Source organism: Pinus tabuliformis, chromosome 7 (genome assembly GCF_031772625.1).
Source record: "Pinus tabuliformis cultivar Carrire ecotype Pingquan chromosome 7, CPIR1, whole genome shotgun sequence".
NCBI lineage: Eukaryota > Viridiplantae > Streptophyta > Pinopsida > Pinales > Pinaceae > Pinus > Pinus tabuliformis.
This window is the reverse complement of record NC_142293.1, coordinates 996,814,124-996,834,254: the sequence shown is the minus strand read 5'-3', so window position 1 is coordinate 996,834,254 and position 20,131 is coordinate 996,814,124. Positions and strand designations below refer to the sequence as shown.

Sequence of the window (20,131 nt, the reverse complement as noted above, 5' to 3'; positions counted from 1 at the left end):
ACGAAACAGGGAAACGGGTACGAGTTTCCGAAACGGGAAGCGATACGAAACGCGACCTCCCCAAATTTTGGAAACGGGGAAACGCGAACATATATATATATATATATATATATATTGAAAATATTTATATATATATATAATATATATATATAATATATATATATATATATATGTGTGTGTGCAATCATAAACCATAAATGATACATTATAATTTATTACACTTAAACATTAAGATTTAATTTACATCACATTTACTCATGAATGATCACATAATGAAAATAAAAATATCGGAATATCCAAAAGCAACCTTTATTATATATCCAAATCTCAAAGTCAGCCTTTATTTATATTAATATATGAGGCTGCAAGTACAATAAAGACTATAAGGCTGCAAGAGAGAGATCCAAATCAGGATTTTTTGCATCCACATCCCATTCTTTAGAATGACCATTGTTGTATTGGGAGTCTCCTCCTACATAGTCGAACGACCTTAGTGCTCTTGATTAAATACATGTTTCATACCCTAGTACCATACATGATCTTGATTATTGGGAGTTTCCCTTGCATAGAGGGCTTGGTTCTCTTGATTAAATACAAGTTCCATACTCTAGTACATGATAAAATCCAATGGAAACATTACAATCCCTCCAATCCTGAAATCCTGAAAAACAAATAAGTCTGCTGGATTTTGAGTGAGATCTAAAATTCTACTTTCTCCATATGAAATCCAATGAGGGCGAAACCACTCTCAAACATCCTGAGTCATTTCATGGTAATGTTAAAAATTTAAGTAAAAAGATGAAAATGAAAAATAAAGGAGAATATCGCTTTTACTTTAAGAATTTAACATTACCATGAACTGCATATCCCTCAAACTTCCTGATGAATTGCAAATCAACACTAGGGCAAAAATTCACTTTTATAACTTTAGACATGCATCTAGAAGCAACAAGAAGTCACTAACATACCCTAAAAGTAAATTAAAAAACAAATTAAAAAAAAATAAAAATTAAAAGAAACACAAGTTAATGAGGAAACATGGGTCGTACGGCCCTGAAATGCGTTTCCAGCCGTACTGGCCACGTTTCCGTTTCAGGAAACGTGGCAGTACGGCCGGAAACGAGTTTCACGGCCGTACCAAACGCGTTTCCTCGTTTCGTACCCGTTTCCGTACGGAAACGAACCTCTATACCACATTTCCTGCAACATAGATGCAAAGGCATCCACTTAAGGGGACTCGCGCAAATTTCTAGAAGAATGCACAAGGGACATGAATTACGACTATTCTATGTTAGCCACGTTGAGCTACGCAGAGTGACGCAGAGGTGACACAAGAGTGGGAGCAGGGTCTCCAAACTGTCAGAATGTCTCAAAGGGAAAGTCTCAGGTGTTTCCTTTCAGTGTCTCTGTAAAATCATTCCTTGTAAAAGAAATTGTCGTTGAATATTAATAAAGCCCTCATCTGTTGCACCGGTTTTCCCGCATTGGGTTTTTTCGGAGACAATTGTCCAAAAACAACTGTGTTGATGTGATTGGTTCTTATGCATGTATTTTTCTCTGAGTAATTATGTGATAACTGCAGTAGAATTTATTTTAGTATTTCTTGAAGGGATTTCGTAAATAACATATTGTGAATAATAAGTAGGTGAAATAAATCAGTTGCTACAGTTGAATTTCAGTTTAGAAATTTTCACATGATATCATAGCAAAGCTCCGACAACACGACAGGAAAATAAACTATGGGTCAAGAGCATGATGCAGAGGCATCCACTCAAGGGGACTCGCGCAGATTTCCAGAGGAATGCACAAGGGACATGGATTACGATTATTCTATGTTAGCTTCCAGATTGTAAGAGGAAGTTGTTTGGTTAGCAAGCTCTGCCTCCTATAAGGTTTGGTATATAGACAATGGAGCTTATTATCATATGACAGGAATCCAAGAATGTTTTTCAGATTATCAGGAAGAAAGAATGAATTTTCAAAAGGCAAAGTGTACTCCAATAGGAAAAGGTATTGTGGTCTTTGAAACCGAAGCAGGAGAGCGGCTTCGAGCAACCAATGTGTTGCATGTGCCAAGATTAGAGATGAACTTACTCACTGTATCTCAACTTCAAAACAAGGGCTATGATATTTTCTTCATTAAGGAGAAAGTGCATGTTAAACACCCAAGTTGGAAAAAGAAGGTCCAAATTGGAATAAGAAGTAACAGGTTGTACAGGTTGCAACTAAAATCACCAATGGCATTGATAGGTAGTAATGGAGACAAAGATTTGAATGAACTATGGCACAGGAGGATGGGACACTTACACCATGGGGCTCTGAGAATTCTCAGGAAAACAGTATCAGGAGTTCCAGAACTAAGTACTGAACGAGATGATGTATGCAAAGAGTGCGCTCAGGGAGACCTTAAGACTACTTCGCTTGTCTTCTAGGACAAGGGGGAGCAACCTTACAGCTTTATACATCGACTTGCAAAAGGTGATGGCTTATCAAGATGAATTCTTTGGAGGAAATTTCATTCAAAATTACATGGCCCATACATTGAGAGATGCTATATAGAGACAAAATTCCACAATTTAAGTAGTAAATGCATGCAGCGATTAGCCCTAAAAATAGAGAAATTCCCAATCCAATGTATATGACAAAATAAAATAAGAATAGCATTAAAAACATGTACTAACATGTAATAGAACATATCCAACCATCCACAATTTGACAATAGAGAAGGTCCAAGATAAGATAAACCAAATTCAAACATCAAAATTCATAAATAGCGAAATTCCCAATCCCATGTATATGACAAAGTAAAATAAGGATAGCATTAAAAACATGTACTTACATGTAATAGAACATATCCAACCATCCACAATTTGACAATAGAGAAGCTCCAAGATAAGATAAACAAAATTCAAACATCAAAATTCATCCATAAAGCTCCAATTCCTCCTCCAAGAAAAAGTGTGAAATTCTCAAGAGACAAAAGAGATTGAATCCAAAGTGATGATAATCAAATGAACTCATCTCACTTGTATTTATATACTAATGAGGAGTTCAAATTAGTCTCCTAGACCTACATAAGCCCCAAAAATAAAATAATGTACTAATAATCTAACCTTTGGTGACAAGCCCACCAAACTAGCTCACAAATGAAATAATAAGCCTCTTAAGAGGTCGCTCCCAGTGGGTGCAGGGGTACAATAACAACCTCATGGGTCTCCAAATGAGTCGAAGATGCATGTAGATCATCTGTAAGGGCTCTGTTGATGGTCTAGGGTGATGCCACATCATCCCACAAGTCCTGGGTCATTTGCCAAGTGCACGGTACATCTGTGGGGCCAACTGGGCAAAGATTAATTAGGTGCATCTTCCTCGTCCAATAGGTCAATCTCGAGCAATCTTTGAATGTCTTCGAGGATCAATGGAGTGTTGCCTACTGTTGTGGAGGCCCATGGCTCTCAATGCACACCCTACATGTGCCAATGTAGCCCTCTAGAGGGTTAAGACCTCGTATAGGGAAACCAAACCCAAGATGGAGACCATCTGCAATCTTGCATAAGATCCAATGCGTCACCTAGCCTTCCAGTACAACAAGTCATTAGAGAAATCGGGTAAAAGAGCTTGCAAACCATGGACCACAGGTGGGGACTTCATAATGGCCTGCCCTTCCATAATGGGCTTCGGGATGTGCTAATGTCACCAAACTCCAAATGGGTTTAACCAAGTATCCTATTAGGTGGTTCCTACTTCTAAAGGGTATAATATGTCCAAGGCTGTGAAGATAATATCGGCGATATGTCGCCGAATATCCGAAATATCGCTGAGAAAATATCGCGATATTTTTGGCGGCGATAAAATATCGCGATATTTTTTGGGAGCCAAAAATATCACGATATTTTCTCGGCGATATTTCGGATATTCGGCAATATATCGCCGATATTATCTTCACAACCTTGGACACATTATCCCCTTTAGAAGTAGGAACCACCTAAAAGGATACTTGGTTAAACCCATTTGGAGTTTGGTGACATTAGCACATCCCGAAGCCCATTATGGAAGGGCAGGCCATTATGAAGTCCCCACCTGTGGTCCATGGTTTTCCCCGAAAATATCGCGATATTTTTGAGATATCGACGATATCTCGGCAAAATATCGCGAGACGATATAAAATATCGCTGGGCGTGTTTTGCCGCGGCTAGAAAAAGGAAAAATCGTTTTTTTCTTCATTTTTGTTTCTGAGTATTGGAGAAGGAAGGGGAAGAGTTTGTGGTGGTTGTCACGGAGGATTTGAGGATCAAACAACGATTATCACCACCAACTAAGATTTTTTTATGGATCAAAGATTGAAGAATAGTGAGACAAACTTCATTTCTTCCATTAACAAGTATATGGATCAAAGATTGAAGAATAGTGAGACAAATTTCATTTCTTCCATTAACAAGGATGTGGATCAAAGATTGAAGAACAGTGAGACAAACTTCATTTCTTCCATTAACAAGTATATGGATCAAAGATTGAAGAATAGTGAGACAAATTTCATTTCTTCCATTAACAAGGATGTGGATCAAAGATTGAAGAATAGTGAGACAAACTTCATTTCTTCCATTAACAAGTATGTTCTTAAAAACCCCTATGTTAATGTTTTTTTCATAGATTTAGGGTTATGCTTGCTTGCCTCTTTGCCTACCAACATTTTGTTTCTTTGTTTATTTCCATTTGCTATGATTTTCATGCCCATGAGCCAATGCAAAGGTTTTCTCCATATTTGGACAGCAGGCTTCATTTTTTTTTTCAACTTTCTTATGCACCCTCTTATTGCCATTTTTCATTCATATTGCAAAATGTAAATAATGTAGTAATTTTTTTTAAATGAGGTGGTTATTACTTATTATTTTTTGTGTTGGGGGGTTTAATGCCAATCTTTTGTTTTTTTTTGTGCCCTAGGTTTGGATTAGTTCACTACAAATGTCAAATATGCCAAAAGCCTTGGACCCATTTTGGGAGTATGGGGAGGTTGTTGGTGGGGCAAATCAGGCATATATATCATGCAAATTGTGCGGGACCAAGATGTCAGGACGGATTACACGATTGAAATACCATCTGGTTAGACTCTCTACACATGATGCAGATGTAATGCCTTGTATGGTTTCCAGTGCAGAGGTTATACAAAAAGCTCTTGAAGCAATCGTTGAACAAGACAGAAAGAAAGCTACTAGGGAGAGGCCAATGGTCTCAAATAGATAGCTGCTAGTTTTATTTGTTTTGCAACTTTTGCTACATATAAGTTCATAACTCATGATGATGAAATACTTTTAAAGTTTTATATATGTGATGTTATTTTGTTTGAGTCCTTGATTGGACAATTATCAGGGATCTAGATCAGCAGAATATGTGATGTTATTTTGTTTGAGTCTTTGATTGGACAATTATCAGGGATCAGCAAGATTTGGTATTGCCTTTGAATTTTGATGTATCATTTCTATTTGACATCATATATATCAGTGCCTTCTTCATATTTATGTGCCAATGTGTTTAGTTCATGTTGTTATTGCTTTATATGTTTAGAAATCTGAAAAAGATGAATATAATATGCATTTTTTATGCTTGCCGATAGTTGCCGATATTGCCGATAAAATATTTTCTGGACCCTTGCCAATATTTTGTTGATACTGATATGTTCAACACTGGTCCAAAGTACATCCTTTAAAAGGTGGTGGTATGTGATAGAAGGGTGAATGAAATAGGGGATGAGAAGGGGCATCCCTGGGCCACATGCTGGGGTACAACGGTAGCTAATAAAAGGGAAGCCCACACTAGGGTATATAATGTATAGGAGGGAGCAATCGTGGTATATGAGATGCCCCGACATTGATTTTTCTAATTTTGTGGTACATTTTCCTATTGAATGTGGCCAATTTTGCTTTTTATTTTCTTTTTAGTTGCATCAACCTCCGAGGCATCATTCCAAGCTTGACCCAAGGTGTGGACAAGGGGAAGAGGAGAGCTAGCCCTATGTGGACCTAGTGAAGGAATGTGGGCCCAGGGGGGAGAAATGATGAATGGGGTAATGAGTGGAAAGGGGGTGATATATGTGGATGAGGGAGCAGGACCACGCAACCAAAATCAGAGTTTCCCGTGAAATACCATCCCTAAAGCCAAATGGACAGTAAAAGAGATACCACAGGACTAGAATCCAAGATTAATCATCCAATGGGAACTAGGGGACAAGAGCACAAACCTAGCCCATTCTTTCCGCTGAATCCCCCCATTAATCCATGCCCAGAAGTGTCCATGATAAGCAAACTACAATACTCAATTACCAAATGACAAGGCACACTTTTAGGTTCAGGAGGCCCACCTTCAAACATATGATCATGAGAGATGTGTGAGGGACCACATTGATAGCTTAGGTGGCGGAGAAATGGCACATGAGCTAGTTGGTCGCTGCAAGGTGTTGTTGGCTGTCAACTGAGAGCCATCTTGCAGAAAAAAATATTCCTAGGGATATCACCCACAAAATGGTGGGTAACACAACTCACTATCAAAGGCCCTTTGGGAGGCATCCCTAGACTCTCACCAACATATGATTCACCACCACCACATCAAACTTGGTCGTCCCCACTGTAGTTTCCCCATGAACCATTGGTATGAAGATGAATGTAAGACCATGCATAAATATTTTTATTTTTCCCTGACTCATCACCCACCCTCCATTCCATTTGCATGGCAGGAGTATCCATATATCATCCAAGGTAAGATAAGATAAAATAATTTCAATAATGTCCAACAATAGACCACAAAGGTAGGTCAATAGGACTAGAAGATACATTCAATGTGAATAGACTATAGGAGTGCAAAAGCAATTCCTAAGTAATGATAAAAACAAGATAAAGAAAGTGAAAGAAAAAATGAAACCTAGATAAGTATCTAGCTATGCACTATGTCTAAACAAAACCTAAAAAATAAATTATATATAATAGTATCATAGGTACAGTAAAGTGAGAGTGAGAGTCTGAGACTGGAAGACTAGACATCTCAAGGCAGATCAAAAGGGGGAGAGAGAGAGAGAGATGAGGATGATCTCAAGGCCTCCTAGTCTTGAGGACCGAGGACAACGGGTGCAACAGAGATATTGGCTTGTTATTGAGTTGCCATGTGCCATGGTGGGATCTGGCTGTAAATCTCAGTGGGTGGGTGCAGCAGCAAGGAATCTCTGCTCTCCTACCATCCAAAATCAAAGGAAAGGAACTCTAGACAGATATATGGCTACTCCACTGAAGCTAAGAAGTAGTCTGGTGGACAGGAGGCACCTTGCTCTGGATCCAAGAGAATAAATGAGACTTTGTTGTTTCAAGGAGACATGAACTTCTCTTGGCTCTCCACACTTCCTCAAAAAAGCTTCTGGAGTATCCTTTTACCTAAGAAGGACTCTCTCTCGTACTGCTCCCCTTTCAGGCCAAAGGCTTATCATGCACCATGTACTGTGTGAACATAAATTTCCTTTTCTTACCTACTTCTACAGTTCCACTAACGATTAGTGGTTCTTCTTTCGACATCAATAAAAATTACAGTTCATTTCACATACAAATCTCTTCCTCTTGAAGCATCTCAATTCGAATATTCCAAAAAAGGCATATCAAAGAAACAACTCATATGAGTTTCATTATAACTAGGATTTAGAACTCATATATTATTCAGTAAAATAAAATATGAGAACAGAGTTCAAAGGCATGGAGTATCAGAATTTGGTGGCTTTATAAAAATTCAATGACATATTTTCATAGCGGGCAGAATGAACCATCATAATCAGTCGCCCTATACTTACTAGCATTTCTGGTGTTCTTCGATGAGCCTAAGGTTGTGGCCCAGGAACCCCTTCCCTCATCTATAGTCCAAATTTTGACAGTTGCATCCCAAGATGCTGTGACCATTTGTTGGCAAGAAGATTCCATTATTTGCAGACATGAAACAGTATCGTCATGGACTCTGACCTGAAAATTTGGAGAAAACATAAAGACAAAAGTATACTTATTCTAATTGCAAAGTCAGGAATCAAGATGGATTTAGTATATGGTCGAACAACAGCAATCTGGAATTTCAATATGTAAATTCACATAAACTGGCAAAATGACCAATGCAAGAAAAGACATGTGTAATTTTCCTCAATGGTTAGCATTTTACATTTTTCACAAAATAAAAAGAATATATGAGAAACATCTCTGTAGTGAATGAAAGAAGGACAGTAAGAACCAGTTTTATAAATACTACAGTTTACATAAGACATTATGAATTAATATCTTACTAGGATGTTTACCTCTAACTTCCAACGCATTATATTCCTCATTTGATATACAGAAAAGATTCAGCAGAAATTCATCTATAAAATTAATCACTTCTTAATATCTTTCCTGGTGTAAGCATTGCCATTGAATACAGTCGTAATCTTGCCATGGATATGCTTCGGGTTTCATTAGGATGATGCACATTTTACTTCTCCAATTTCTATCTATAATTCTGATGTCATCTTATGTGCATTTCCCTATGACTTATCATTTTTTATTCTTCAGATATTCCTTTGTGGAAAAGTAAATAAAATGCTGGTAAAAATGTGTACCCTACAGACAGTGATTGTAGGTTATGTTTGTTCACTGTTACACAACAGGAATGTCAGCAAGAGGTCAAAGAACAAAAAACACAGAATCTGTTAAGACATACATGAAACTTGACACAAGGTATCCCTCGTTATTTCTTTGGAAACAAAATCTGTAAAACAGGCAGTTATGTTATTGTATTTTTTGTTTGTTCACTGTGATAGAACAAGAATGTCAGCAACAGATCAAAGAACACAAAAATATGATACATGAACACTTAATGCGATGTATTCCATTTATTTTTATTGCTCAGATATCCCTTTGTGTAAAAGTACATTATTATTAATATTAGAAAAAAATACAAATATGTATACCGTGCAGACAGTAATTATAGGTTATGTTTGAACTTTGTTCATTGTTATACAACCAGCATAGATGCATCTTAACTCCAGATCTACCAAGTGCCTAGAGGAATCAAATCTATCAAGATGCAAACCTCATTTTGAGTGCAAAACTTGAGTAAAGGTTTGCACCTCGAGCAATTTGATTCCTCTCGGCACTTGATAGATAAGGAGTGAAGATGGATCTATGCCAGTTCTTAATACATAAATTTCAAATTTCTATATATAAAGGTAATTTTAATTTTAGTTTTATTAAAATCTTAATGATTCATATAGTTAGATGTTTTATAATTTCTTTGATAGAGATATTCTTATTTTTAATTTTCTTAAAACCCTGATGATACATATAGTTAAATGTTTTATAATTTCTTCAATTTAATTTTTTAATGGGATATGCATATAATCGATGATATATATATGTTTATTAATTATATGTTCTGAAATATGAATCATTATTATTAGTCCTTGCCAAGGCATCTCTAGCAATTGATTTGTCTGTTGACCACTATTGGTTTAGCATTGACCAATGTGGCTTATAATGTTTAACTTTGAAAAAACACACACACACACACACACACACACACACAGATATATATATATATATATCAAAAGGATTAAAAATACTATTTTTCAAACATTTGATTGGACCATACCTTGAAGGATTTATTGCAGCATTTGCACAATATAATGCCTTGTGGATAATTGTCTCACATATTTAAGCATATCTTTGCATAAAAAATGGATAGGAATAAGATGTAAATATAAATAATTACTAAGAGTTACTTCCCACCTTTATTTATGTTTTTCTCTGCAATTATGTAGGAGTAAAATTGTAAATGTGAAGACTTACCAGTGGTTACTACTCACCAAAAATTATGCAAGTCCTTGTGCATGAGACAACAATTAATTTATCCACTTCACATCTCAATTTATTACTTCCTACCAAAGCAAAACTATAGGATTCGATTTGCCTATTGAAAAGTATTAATTTAGCATTGACCAATGTAGATTATAATTTTTTTATGCTACTTTTCCAAGATCATTATTTCTAACTTCAGTGACAAACACTAAACTTCCCTGAAACACTTGTTTCTCTTGTTTAAATTTATTTTAATGTGATATGTATATTATAATTTTTTGTTAGAAAAAAATTGTTTGTACTTTAATTAATCAATACAAAATTATAATACAACAAATCAAATTCAATTGATTTATTATTTTTATTACTTTTTTAATTAACTAGACATTAAGCTTTGTTATTATTTTTTGATCTAATGCTTAAATTTATGGACACCATAACACCTCTCCCATATTAAGTCAACATTTAAATGTTTACACTCATTTACAGCCACTACAACATCTCCACCATATAGCCTCGAGGGTTAGCTCAATCGGTCGAGTTCCCGTCGCTAAAGCACCTCACTAATGGGAGGTCACGAGGTGTTAAAATGTGCAACTAGGGCCTGTTGTCGCGCAGAGTGTCTAGGCACCGCGACAACGCTTAGACTGGGGGCTGTCACCCTGATCCCCGATCTCTCCGTTTAAGCCGTCTCCCTAGGCTAAGGGGGGTAGACCCTATGGGATAAAAGAAGACCAACTGATAATTAGCTGGCTTGGGAGACACAGCGAGGCAAACAAGCACCTGGAGATTTTAATGATGGATGACTTGATGGATTTAAATGATTAAGTCAGATAGAGTAAATGCCAAAACAAGACACGACCACAAGATAGAAATAATTTCAGACCAGTGCCTTCAATATTTAAATCAACCATCAATAAAACAAGCTATCCAGATCGATTTTCAATATGTGATAAAAAAGTGATAATAATCCACATAATAGCCCAACACTGTCATATGCAAAAGATTCCAAATTCAAAACAATTGTCGTTACTGACCAAGATCTAGAATCAATAAAAAATTTCCAACAGTCAATATAGCTTTAAAACATTTATCGTAATTTGACCATAGGAAAATCATGCATTTAATAACCAAAGGAACTTTAAATTTAACTTTTAATTATTCCTTAGGAAATAATACTTAATGGTAACTGAAAAATTTAAAATATTTTAAGGCGATAAAAAAAAAAGAATTAAAAGGGCTAAAAATAAAAATTTTAATGGACCATAGGCCACATTTAAAAAAAATTAACATTAAAGCACAAATCCCTTTTGTTTAGCTTTTAAAATCTTTAATCACAAATTTTTTTTATGATTTTTTAATTGTTTAGGATTTTTATAAATTTTTAGATTTTTTATTTTAGAATTTTTCATCAAATGTCAAAATCTAAATGAAACCAAAATCTAATTTTTATTTTTATTTTTTAATTAATTCAAAAAAAAAAAACACATTCATAAATTTATTTATTTATCTATTTTATGAAAAATTAGAATAACTACGTTAAAAAAAGGAAATAAAAAAGACTAAATCGAGACTTGTTAAAGTCCTAAATTAAATTTTTTATTTATTTTTAAATAAGACTATATAATCCTACTACTAATCATAAAAAGAACCAACGCTTAGTCTAATGCAAATCGAATTACGCTAAGGGGCCTATCTAAACCCTAACTCTAATATACAAAGAAGTGAAGCATATAAAATAAAATAAAAAATAAAAATCGAAATGTATATCGTTGTTGTTTGCAGGTACGTGGATGATAAGAGAAGCTCGACAGTAGCGTGGAGTTAGGCTGAAGAATGCTAGCAGCGTGGGGAGATAGAGGAAAAACGCAGGGGCAGGATGAGACTGCAGGTTGATGAGAGTTCGCTGGCGAGGAAGGAAGGCAGGCAGCGAGGAGCGAAGGGAGGAAACCACGCAGGCCTGGGCAGCGTATGGAGGTGGGATAGCAGGTTTCGGCAATGCAAATGCATGGAGGCGTTGGAGCTGCGTGGTTGATCCAAGAGGAAAAGGGCCAGCGTATGCAGCAAGGAGAGGCAGATGAAACTGCGTGAGGGTTGCGGAAAATCGAGAGGGAATGTAGCAGCTACAGCTAATAGCAAATGCGTGGAGAGCAATGGCAATAACGCTGCGGGTTTGGGATAGCAGCAACGAGGAGAGGTGAGCTGTGGATGCCACGGTTAAAGTGAAGCGAGGATGGCAACTCGACGGAGGTAGAGGAGAGCGCAGCGAGGTAAGGGAGACTGCACGCAGAGAGCAGAGACTTGGGATTTGAAGATGAGGATCACTGCATGAAGGAAAATGGCCAAATGTATGGTAGCAGCAGGCAGTAGCAGACAGACGACAAAATTCTCCAGAAAACTTAATAAAAATTTTAAATCCTGTGAACCCTTATAAAATTTTTCCATATTTTCAAATCCTTGAACAACAGAAACATACCCCTACAAAAAACTGGTTCTGAAGCAAATATCCCTGCTAGAGCTGATCCTGAGGCCAGATCTTACCCTCTAGGGCCTAGATCTGTTTTCAAGATTGAATCTCACCTTTAGATCTACAACCTGCAATGACAAAAACAAACGCCCAAAAACAAAATATGCAAAAAAAAAAATAAAAAACCCTAAAACCAGCTAAATAATTACAATATTCATAGTTTGAAAGCTCTAAATAGCAAGATTTGTCAGTATGCCACAGAAATATTTTCAACATTTTAAGTTCGATATGAGGTGCTTCAGAAAACCCTTCATGCATCCGTAGCAGAAATTCTAATGATAAGCCCGGGATCAAAACCAGCTGGGCTCTTCAAAAAATGCAATCCGGGAGTTGGCTGGTTTAGCCGAGAACTTCCCCGAACGCTCGGTAAACTCAAAATCAAGGATTTCTTGCACAGCTTAATTCAACCATTAAGAAAGAGGGAGAAAACAATATTAAAATCCAGATCTAATGGAGATACCTAGCATCATATTCAGAAATTTAACTTCCATTCAAACCCTAGTGACTAAACGAGGTACCTGTGTTTAAAATCACTCTTCATAAAGCTATCATCAATGGCTGAAATTAAAATCATGCACAGAAATAAAACATCTTACCGCAGTTCTGGAAGAGTAACACCAGCAAGATTTCAACCCCAAAGTCTTTCTTTTTTGCACATGAAAAATGACTACAAGAGAGCTTTCTTTAGCACAAGACTCACAGATTGAATGATCTCAAATGACCGCTGACACCCTATTTAAAGATAAATTTCCCAAAGGCTAGTTCGAGTGATCCATATCAAAGTGATCTTGACCATCGATAAGGATCAAAATCTCTTTTAATCTCATCTGTCAAAATTTTAAATGTTGAGGAAATTTCACATTTTTTAAATTAAATGCATTTTAATATATTAAAAAAATAAAATTTTGCATTTATTTTCTCAAAAATTTGACTTATTATTATTTTATTTTTTATTTATTATTTTATTATTATATATATATATATATATATATATATATATATATATATATATATATTTTAAAGGGACCCTCGAACTTAGCCTTTGGGAATTTTACCTAGGACCTAGGACCTATGAGGGGATTAATTATTTTCTAACCCTCAAGACATTTTACATCACAATTTTTTACATTTTTACATCCTAAGGGGGAAAACCCATTTGACATAGACCCTCATAGACCACCCCGTTCTGCGATACAAACATAATCTAGCAAATCAAGCAATTTGTAATAAAATAACCTAACCAAATAGTTAGGACTATTTCCAAATCACTTTTACATAGACTCAATCCAGCACACTAGGACTCCCCTAAGATTCTAATGACAAAATCCATTCTGGCTTTGGGGTTACGCTGAAGGAAAACTCTGTCCATCATGGATCGGTGACACAAAAAACCTTCCGGAACATAGATCATCACTAGAAAATTAGGTTTACCTAGGCAATTACATACATGACACGGATGCGCTGAGATTATTTACAATTTACACATGCAGACTGGGTTTACAATATAACATGATCAGGCTGATGATGATAGTCGAATGGCACGGACATATCGATCAAGCGTTGTCCCTTTTGCGAAAAAAATGGGGTGTACTGCTATGGGTAGTTGACAAGTAGTGGTCAACATCTGGCTCTACTTGGGGACACGTTACTGCATTGTAGGAATGTGAGAATCCAGAATCTGCATCCACACAACACACAACAAAACATAAGTAGCGTCCATCCAAAAATCATCATATAACATTTAGCACAAGAAAGATATAAGCTCTTCATTTATCAACTATCTAGTAACATGAAAAATAAATCTAATCCTAGAACGGAATTGAAAATGCTGAAAAGACAAGGAGTAGGGTTAGAAATACAGAGGATGCCCCATCGCATCAGATGCGTTCAATATAGTGTATACTAAGCATTTGCCTGCTTTTAGGCAAATCTATCGGCTGCTTCTCGGATATGCCATGTCCAAGTCTTCATACAGTAGGACTTTTTCCTATCCGAAAATCAAGTTAATTGCGGCCATCTGATGCATCAAATCTTTTTCTCATTCTCTTTCTCTTGCGCTTTTTCTTCGTGGCAGGCTGTATCACTGATGATGTGGAACATTGTGCTTCAAAACTCTCAGATGAAGTATGTAAGATATGCATGACATGTCTTTCTTCATTCTGCATCTGCTCTGTCAAGGATGATGTATCAATTGCACAGGTATCATGAGTTATAACTTTACCCTTTTTTATTTCTTCTTTGATCATGTCATTCTTAGTTAAATCCTCGTTAATGGAGTTAGCCTCTTTCTTGGGATATTCACAACAAGACAGGACCTGTGATTTCCTCTCTTCCAGCCTTTTATGTAATGAACCCATTTCTCTGGCATGTCTTACTATTAACTTCGCTTGATTGAGTTTAGTTTTCACGAATCTTTCTTGCAGAGTGACATGATTAGCTTGCATAGCCTTTATTTGATTCTAAATAATGAACATCTGATTAGAATGATTAACTTCCATTATTTTTAATCTGTTTTGGATGATATGTATTCCATCTGTATTTATGACACGTGGTACCTGCTTTTCTTCTATGGCCAATAATCTATTTTGAAGAGGTATTTGACCAACTTCCATGTCCTTTATAATTTTATCATTTTTTTCTTTCATGCCCATGAAACAGTTTTGCCTATAGTTTACCTCCTCCTTATGATTTGCTTGCATGGTAGCTAACTAATTATTATAATCGAATCTCATGATGGTCATTTCTTCATCCATAGTTGACAATTTGTTAAGAACCAAACTTACTTCTTCTTGATAACTTGCTTCCATGGCAGTCACTTGATTTGAATGATTGAATTCCTTGATCTTCATCTTTTCCTCTAAGCCTGATAACTTGCTTTGCATAAAATTAATTTCCCTGTCATGATTAGCTTTCATGGTCTCAATTTCCTTAGCATGCTGACTTTGCATGTCGGTTACGTGATCAGAGTGTTTAATTTTCATGATTTCCATCTCCTTATCATGTTTTTCCAGGTGGGTGCATAAAGTTCTCATATCATTGGCGTAATCAGTTACAAATTTTTCTTGATTGACCTCCATATTTTTTACCAGCCGCATTAGTTCTTCTATAATTTGCTTCTGATTTTCCCTTTCATTGTCGACACTGATTTTACAATTTGTCCCTGCTTTTCCACTATCATGGATTTGATCTGCAACAGTACAGGTGGATCGCACATTCTGATATGAAGAATTGTCTTGAAATCTTTCATCAACAGATGGACCCTTCATAAGATTCTGTTGCACAATTTTAGGGGCACAAGACGAGCCATCTTGATAACCATATCTATCTTTAAAATCATTGACAATATCTTGTAAAGAAGTGAAAGAGTCTTCAGGACAATTATTAAACCAATTCAAAGCATCACCCTCTAAAGAAAAGACAAATAGACACATTTTGACATCTTCATGATTATACCGAGGAGGTCTACAATATATGAACATTATACGAGAAAACCTGCCTAGTTGCTTTCTAACAGTGTCTGAATCACTACCTGAGAACAAAGACAATTTAGAAATGGCCACCTCCGGAATATCATGGAGAACATCAGTAAAATGACACGGGGTAAACGAATAATCCATGATGAATAATGAGGGACCAAATGGACGATAGAGAGAGATCTCTGCTCAAGAAAATCAAGAGATGAAAGAAGTGGAGTCGCCACTTGAACACGAATCTAACTCTAGGATCCAAAAGGCAACAAACAACTAGATATAAGGGAGGGCTTATTGTCTGGGAAATAATAAATGAAAGAAATGGAGTCGCCACCCAAACAAGAAAGTATGACACGGAAAAACTCGAAAGGAAGGAGCTAAGGACAGGAAATGATGAGAGGAAAGAAACGAGACGAATGTCGAAGAAACCAAGGACAGAAAAAACTCTATCCCTGGCAACGGCGCCAAAAAATGTTGTCGCACAGTGTCTAGGCACCGCGACAATGCTCAGACCGGGGCTATCACCGTGATCCCCGATCTCTACGTTTAAGCCGTCTCCCTAGGCTAAGGGGGGTAGACCCTATGGGATAAAAGAAGACCAACTAGTAATCAGCTGGCTTGGGAGACACAGCGAGGCAAACAAGCACCTGGAGATTTTAATGATGGATGACTTGATGGATTTAAATGATTAAGTCAGATAGAGTAAATGCCAAAACAAGATACAACCACAAGATAGAAATAATTTCAGACCAGTGCCTTCGATATTTAAATCAACCATCAATAAAACAAGCTATCCAGATTGATTTTCAATATGTGATGAAAAAGTGACAATAATCCACATAAATGCCCAACACTGTCACATGCAAAAGATTCCAGATTCAAAACAATTGTCGTTAATGACCAAGATCTAGAATTAATAAATTTTTTCCAACAGTCAATATAGCTTTAAAACATTTATCGTAATTTGACCATAGGAAAATCATGCATTTAATAACCAAAGGAACTTTAAATTTAAATTTAAATTATTCCTTAGGAAATAATGCTTAATAGTAACTGAAAATTTTAAAATCCTTTAAGGTGATAAAAAAAATGAATTAAAAGGGCTAAAAATAAAAATTTTAATGGGCCATAGGCCACATTTAAAAAACAATTAACATTAAAGCACAAATCCCTTTTGTTTAGCTTTTAAAATCTTTAATCACCAAATTTTTTTATGATTTTTTAATTGTTTAGGATTTTTATAAATTTTTAGATTTTTAATTTTAGAATTTTTTATCAAATGTCAAAATCTAAATGAAACCAAAATCTAATTTTTTTTAATTTTTTAATTTTTTAATTTTTTAATTAATTCAAAAATAATAAAAATAAAAACACATTCGTATATATATATATATATATATATATATTTTTATTTTTATATTATTTTTTTTTTTTATGAAAAATTAGAATAACTAAGTAAAAAAAAGGAAACAAAAAAGACTAAATCGAGACTTTTTAAAGTCCTAAATTAATTTTTATTTTTTTTTAAATAAAACTATATAATCCTACTCCTAATCATAAAAAGAACCAACACTTAGTCTAATGCAAATCGAATTACGCTAAGGGGCCTATCTAAACCCTAACTCTAATATACAAAGAAGTAAAGCATATAAAAAATAAATAAATAAAATCGAAATGTATATTGTTGTTGTTTGCAGGTACGCGGATGATAAGAGAAGCTTGACGACAGCGTGGAGTTGGGCTGAAGAATGCTAGCAGCGTGGGGAGATAAAGGAAAAACGCAGGGGCAGGATGAGACTGCAGGGTGATGAGAGTTCGCTGGTGAGGAAGAAAGGCGGGGAGCGAGGATCGAAGGGAGGAAACCACGCAGGTCTGGGCAGCGTATGGAGGTGGGATAGCAGGTTTCAACAACGCAAATGCGTGGAGGAGCTAGAGCTGCATGGTTGATCCAAGAGGAAAAGGGCCAACGTATGCAGCAAGGAGAGGCAGATGAAACTGCGTGAGGGCTGCGAAAAATGAGAGGGAATGTAGCAGCTACAGGTAATAGCAAATGCGTGGAGATCAATGGCAACAACACTGCGAGTTTGGGATAGCAGCAACGAGGAGAGGTGAGCTGTGGGTGTCGCGAAGAAAGTGATGCGAGGATGGCAACTTGACGGAGGTAGAGGAGAGCGAAGCAAGGTAAGGGAGACTGCATGCAGAGAGCAGAGACTTGGGAGCTGAAGATGGGGATGACTGCGTGAAGGAAAATGGCTAGATGTATGGCAGCAGTAGGTAGTAGCAAACAGATGACAAAATTCTCCAGAAAAATTAACAAAAATTTTAAATCCTGTGAACCCTTATAAAAATTTTCCGAATTTTCAAACCCTTGAACAACAGAAACGTACACCTGCAAAAAACTGGTTCTGAAGCAAATATTCCTACTAGAGCTGATCCTGAGGCCAAATCTTACCCTCCAGGGCCTAGATCTGGCTTCAAGATTGAATCTCACCTTCAGATCTGCAACCTGCAATGACAAAAACAAACACCAAGAAACAAAATATGCAAAAAACAAAATTAAAAAACCCTAAAACCAGCTAAATAATTATAGTGTTCACAGTTTGAAAGCTCTAAATAGCCAGATTTGTCAATATACCACAGAAATATTTTCAAAATTTTAAGTTCGATATGAGGTGCTCCAGAAAACCCTTCATGCATCCGCAGCAGAAATTCTAATGATAATCTGGGGATCAAAACCAGCTGGGCTCTTCGGAAAATGCAATCCGGGAGTTGGTTGGTTCAACCGAGAACTTCCCCGAATGCCCGGTAAACTTAAAATCAAGGATTTCCTGCAAAACTTAATTCAACCATTAACAAAGAGGGAGAAAACGATACTAAAATCCAGATCTAATGGAAATACCTGCCATCATATTCAGAAATTTAACTACCATTCAAACCCTAGCGACTAAACAAAGTACCTGTGTTTAAAATCACTCTTCATAAAGCTATCATCAATGGCTTGAAATAAAATCATGCACAGAAATAAAACATCTTACAGCATTTCCGGAAGAGTAACACCAGCAAGATTTCAACCCCAAAGTCTTTCTTTATTGCACATGAAAAATGACTACAAGAGAGCTTTCTTTAGCACAAGACTCACAGATCGAATGATCTCAAATGACCCCAGACACCATATTTAAAGATAAATTTCCCAACGGCTAGTTCGAGTGATCCATGTCAAAGTGATCTCGACCGTTAATGAGGATCAAAATCTCTTTTAATCTCATCCGTCGAAATTTTGAATGTTGAGGAAATTTCACATTTGTTAAATTAAATGCATTTTAATATATTAAAAAATTAAAATTTTGCATTTATTTCCTCAAAACTTTGACTTATTATTATTTTATTATTTTATTTTATTTTTTATTTATTATTTTATTTTATATTTTTATATATTTTATATGTTTTATTTTTTATTTAAAGGGACCCTCGAACTTAGCCTTTGGGAATTTTACCTAGGACCTATGACCTATGAGGGGATTAATTATTTTCTAACCCTCACGACATTTTACATCATGATTTTTTATATTTTTACATCTCAAGGGGGAAAACCCATTTGACATAGACCCTCATAGACCACCCAGTTCTGCGATACAAACATAATCTAGCAGATCAAGCAATTTGTAATAAAATAACCTAACCAAATAGTTAGGACTATTCCCAAATCACTTTTACATATACTCAATCTAGCACACTAGAACTCCCCTAAGATTCTAATGACAAAATCCATTCTGGCTTTGGGGTTAGGTTGAAGGAAAACCTTGCCAATCATGGATCGGTGAGACAAAAAACCTTCCAGAACGTAGATCATCACTAGAAAATTAGGTTTACCTAGGCAATTACATACATGACACGGATCTGCTGAGATTATTTACAATTTACACATGCAGACTGGGTTTACAATATAACATGATCAAGTTGATGATGATAATCGAATGGCGCAGACATATCGATCAAGCGCTATCCCTTTTGAGAAAAAAAGGGTGTACTGCTATGGGTAGTTGACATGTAGTGGTCAACAGGGCCAAATTCCACTTTGGGCAGCTCTTTTAAAGATGATTATTTGATTGAATTCCTCTTTCCGAGAGGACCAAAATTTATCTAAGGTTCACTAAAATCGAACAAGAAGAAATATATTTTTGAAGTCAAGCCCACACATGTGTAATTTGTCAAGGTCAGCTTGGAGTCAAGTTGGACAAATTGACCTTCCTCTATCACATATAAATAGAAGCGACCTCCAACCTCAT

At 36.0% G+C, this 20,131-nt stretch overlaps 1 protein-coding gene across 4 annotated transcripts in view; it reads right to left on the bottom strand.

The window, feature by feature from the left end:
* LOC149250946 (uncharacterized) overlaps window positions 1-20,131 on the bottom strand; it is a 528,543-nt gene that overhangs the window by 82,473 nt on the left and 425,939 nt on the right. For all 4 annotated transcript variants that reach the window (XR_016266851.1, XM_089459290.1, XM_089459289.1 and 1 more), the window contains exon 18: window positions 7,823-7,988. Coding sequence is in view for 3 of the 4 variants with exons in the window: in XM_089459290.1 (XP_089315416.1) it covers window positions 7,823-7,988 (166 nt within the window). In the remaining variant the exon portion in view is untranslated. The remainder of the gene's footprint in view (window positions 1-7,822; window positions 7,989-20,131) is intronic.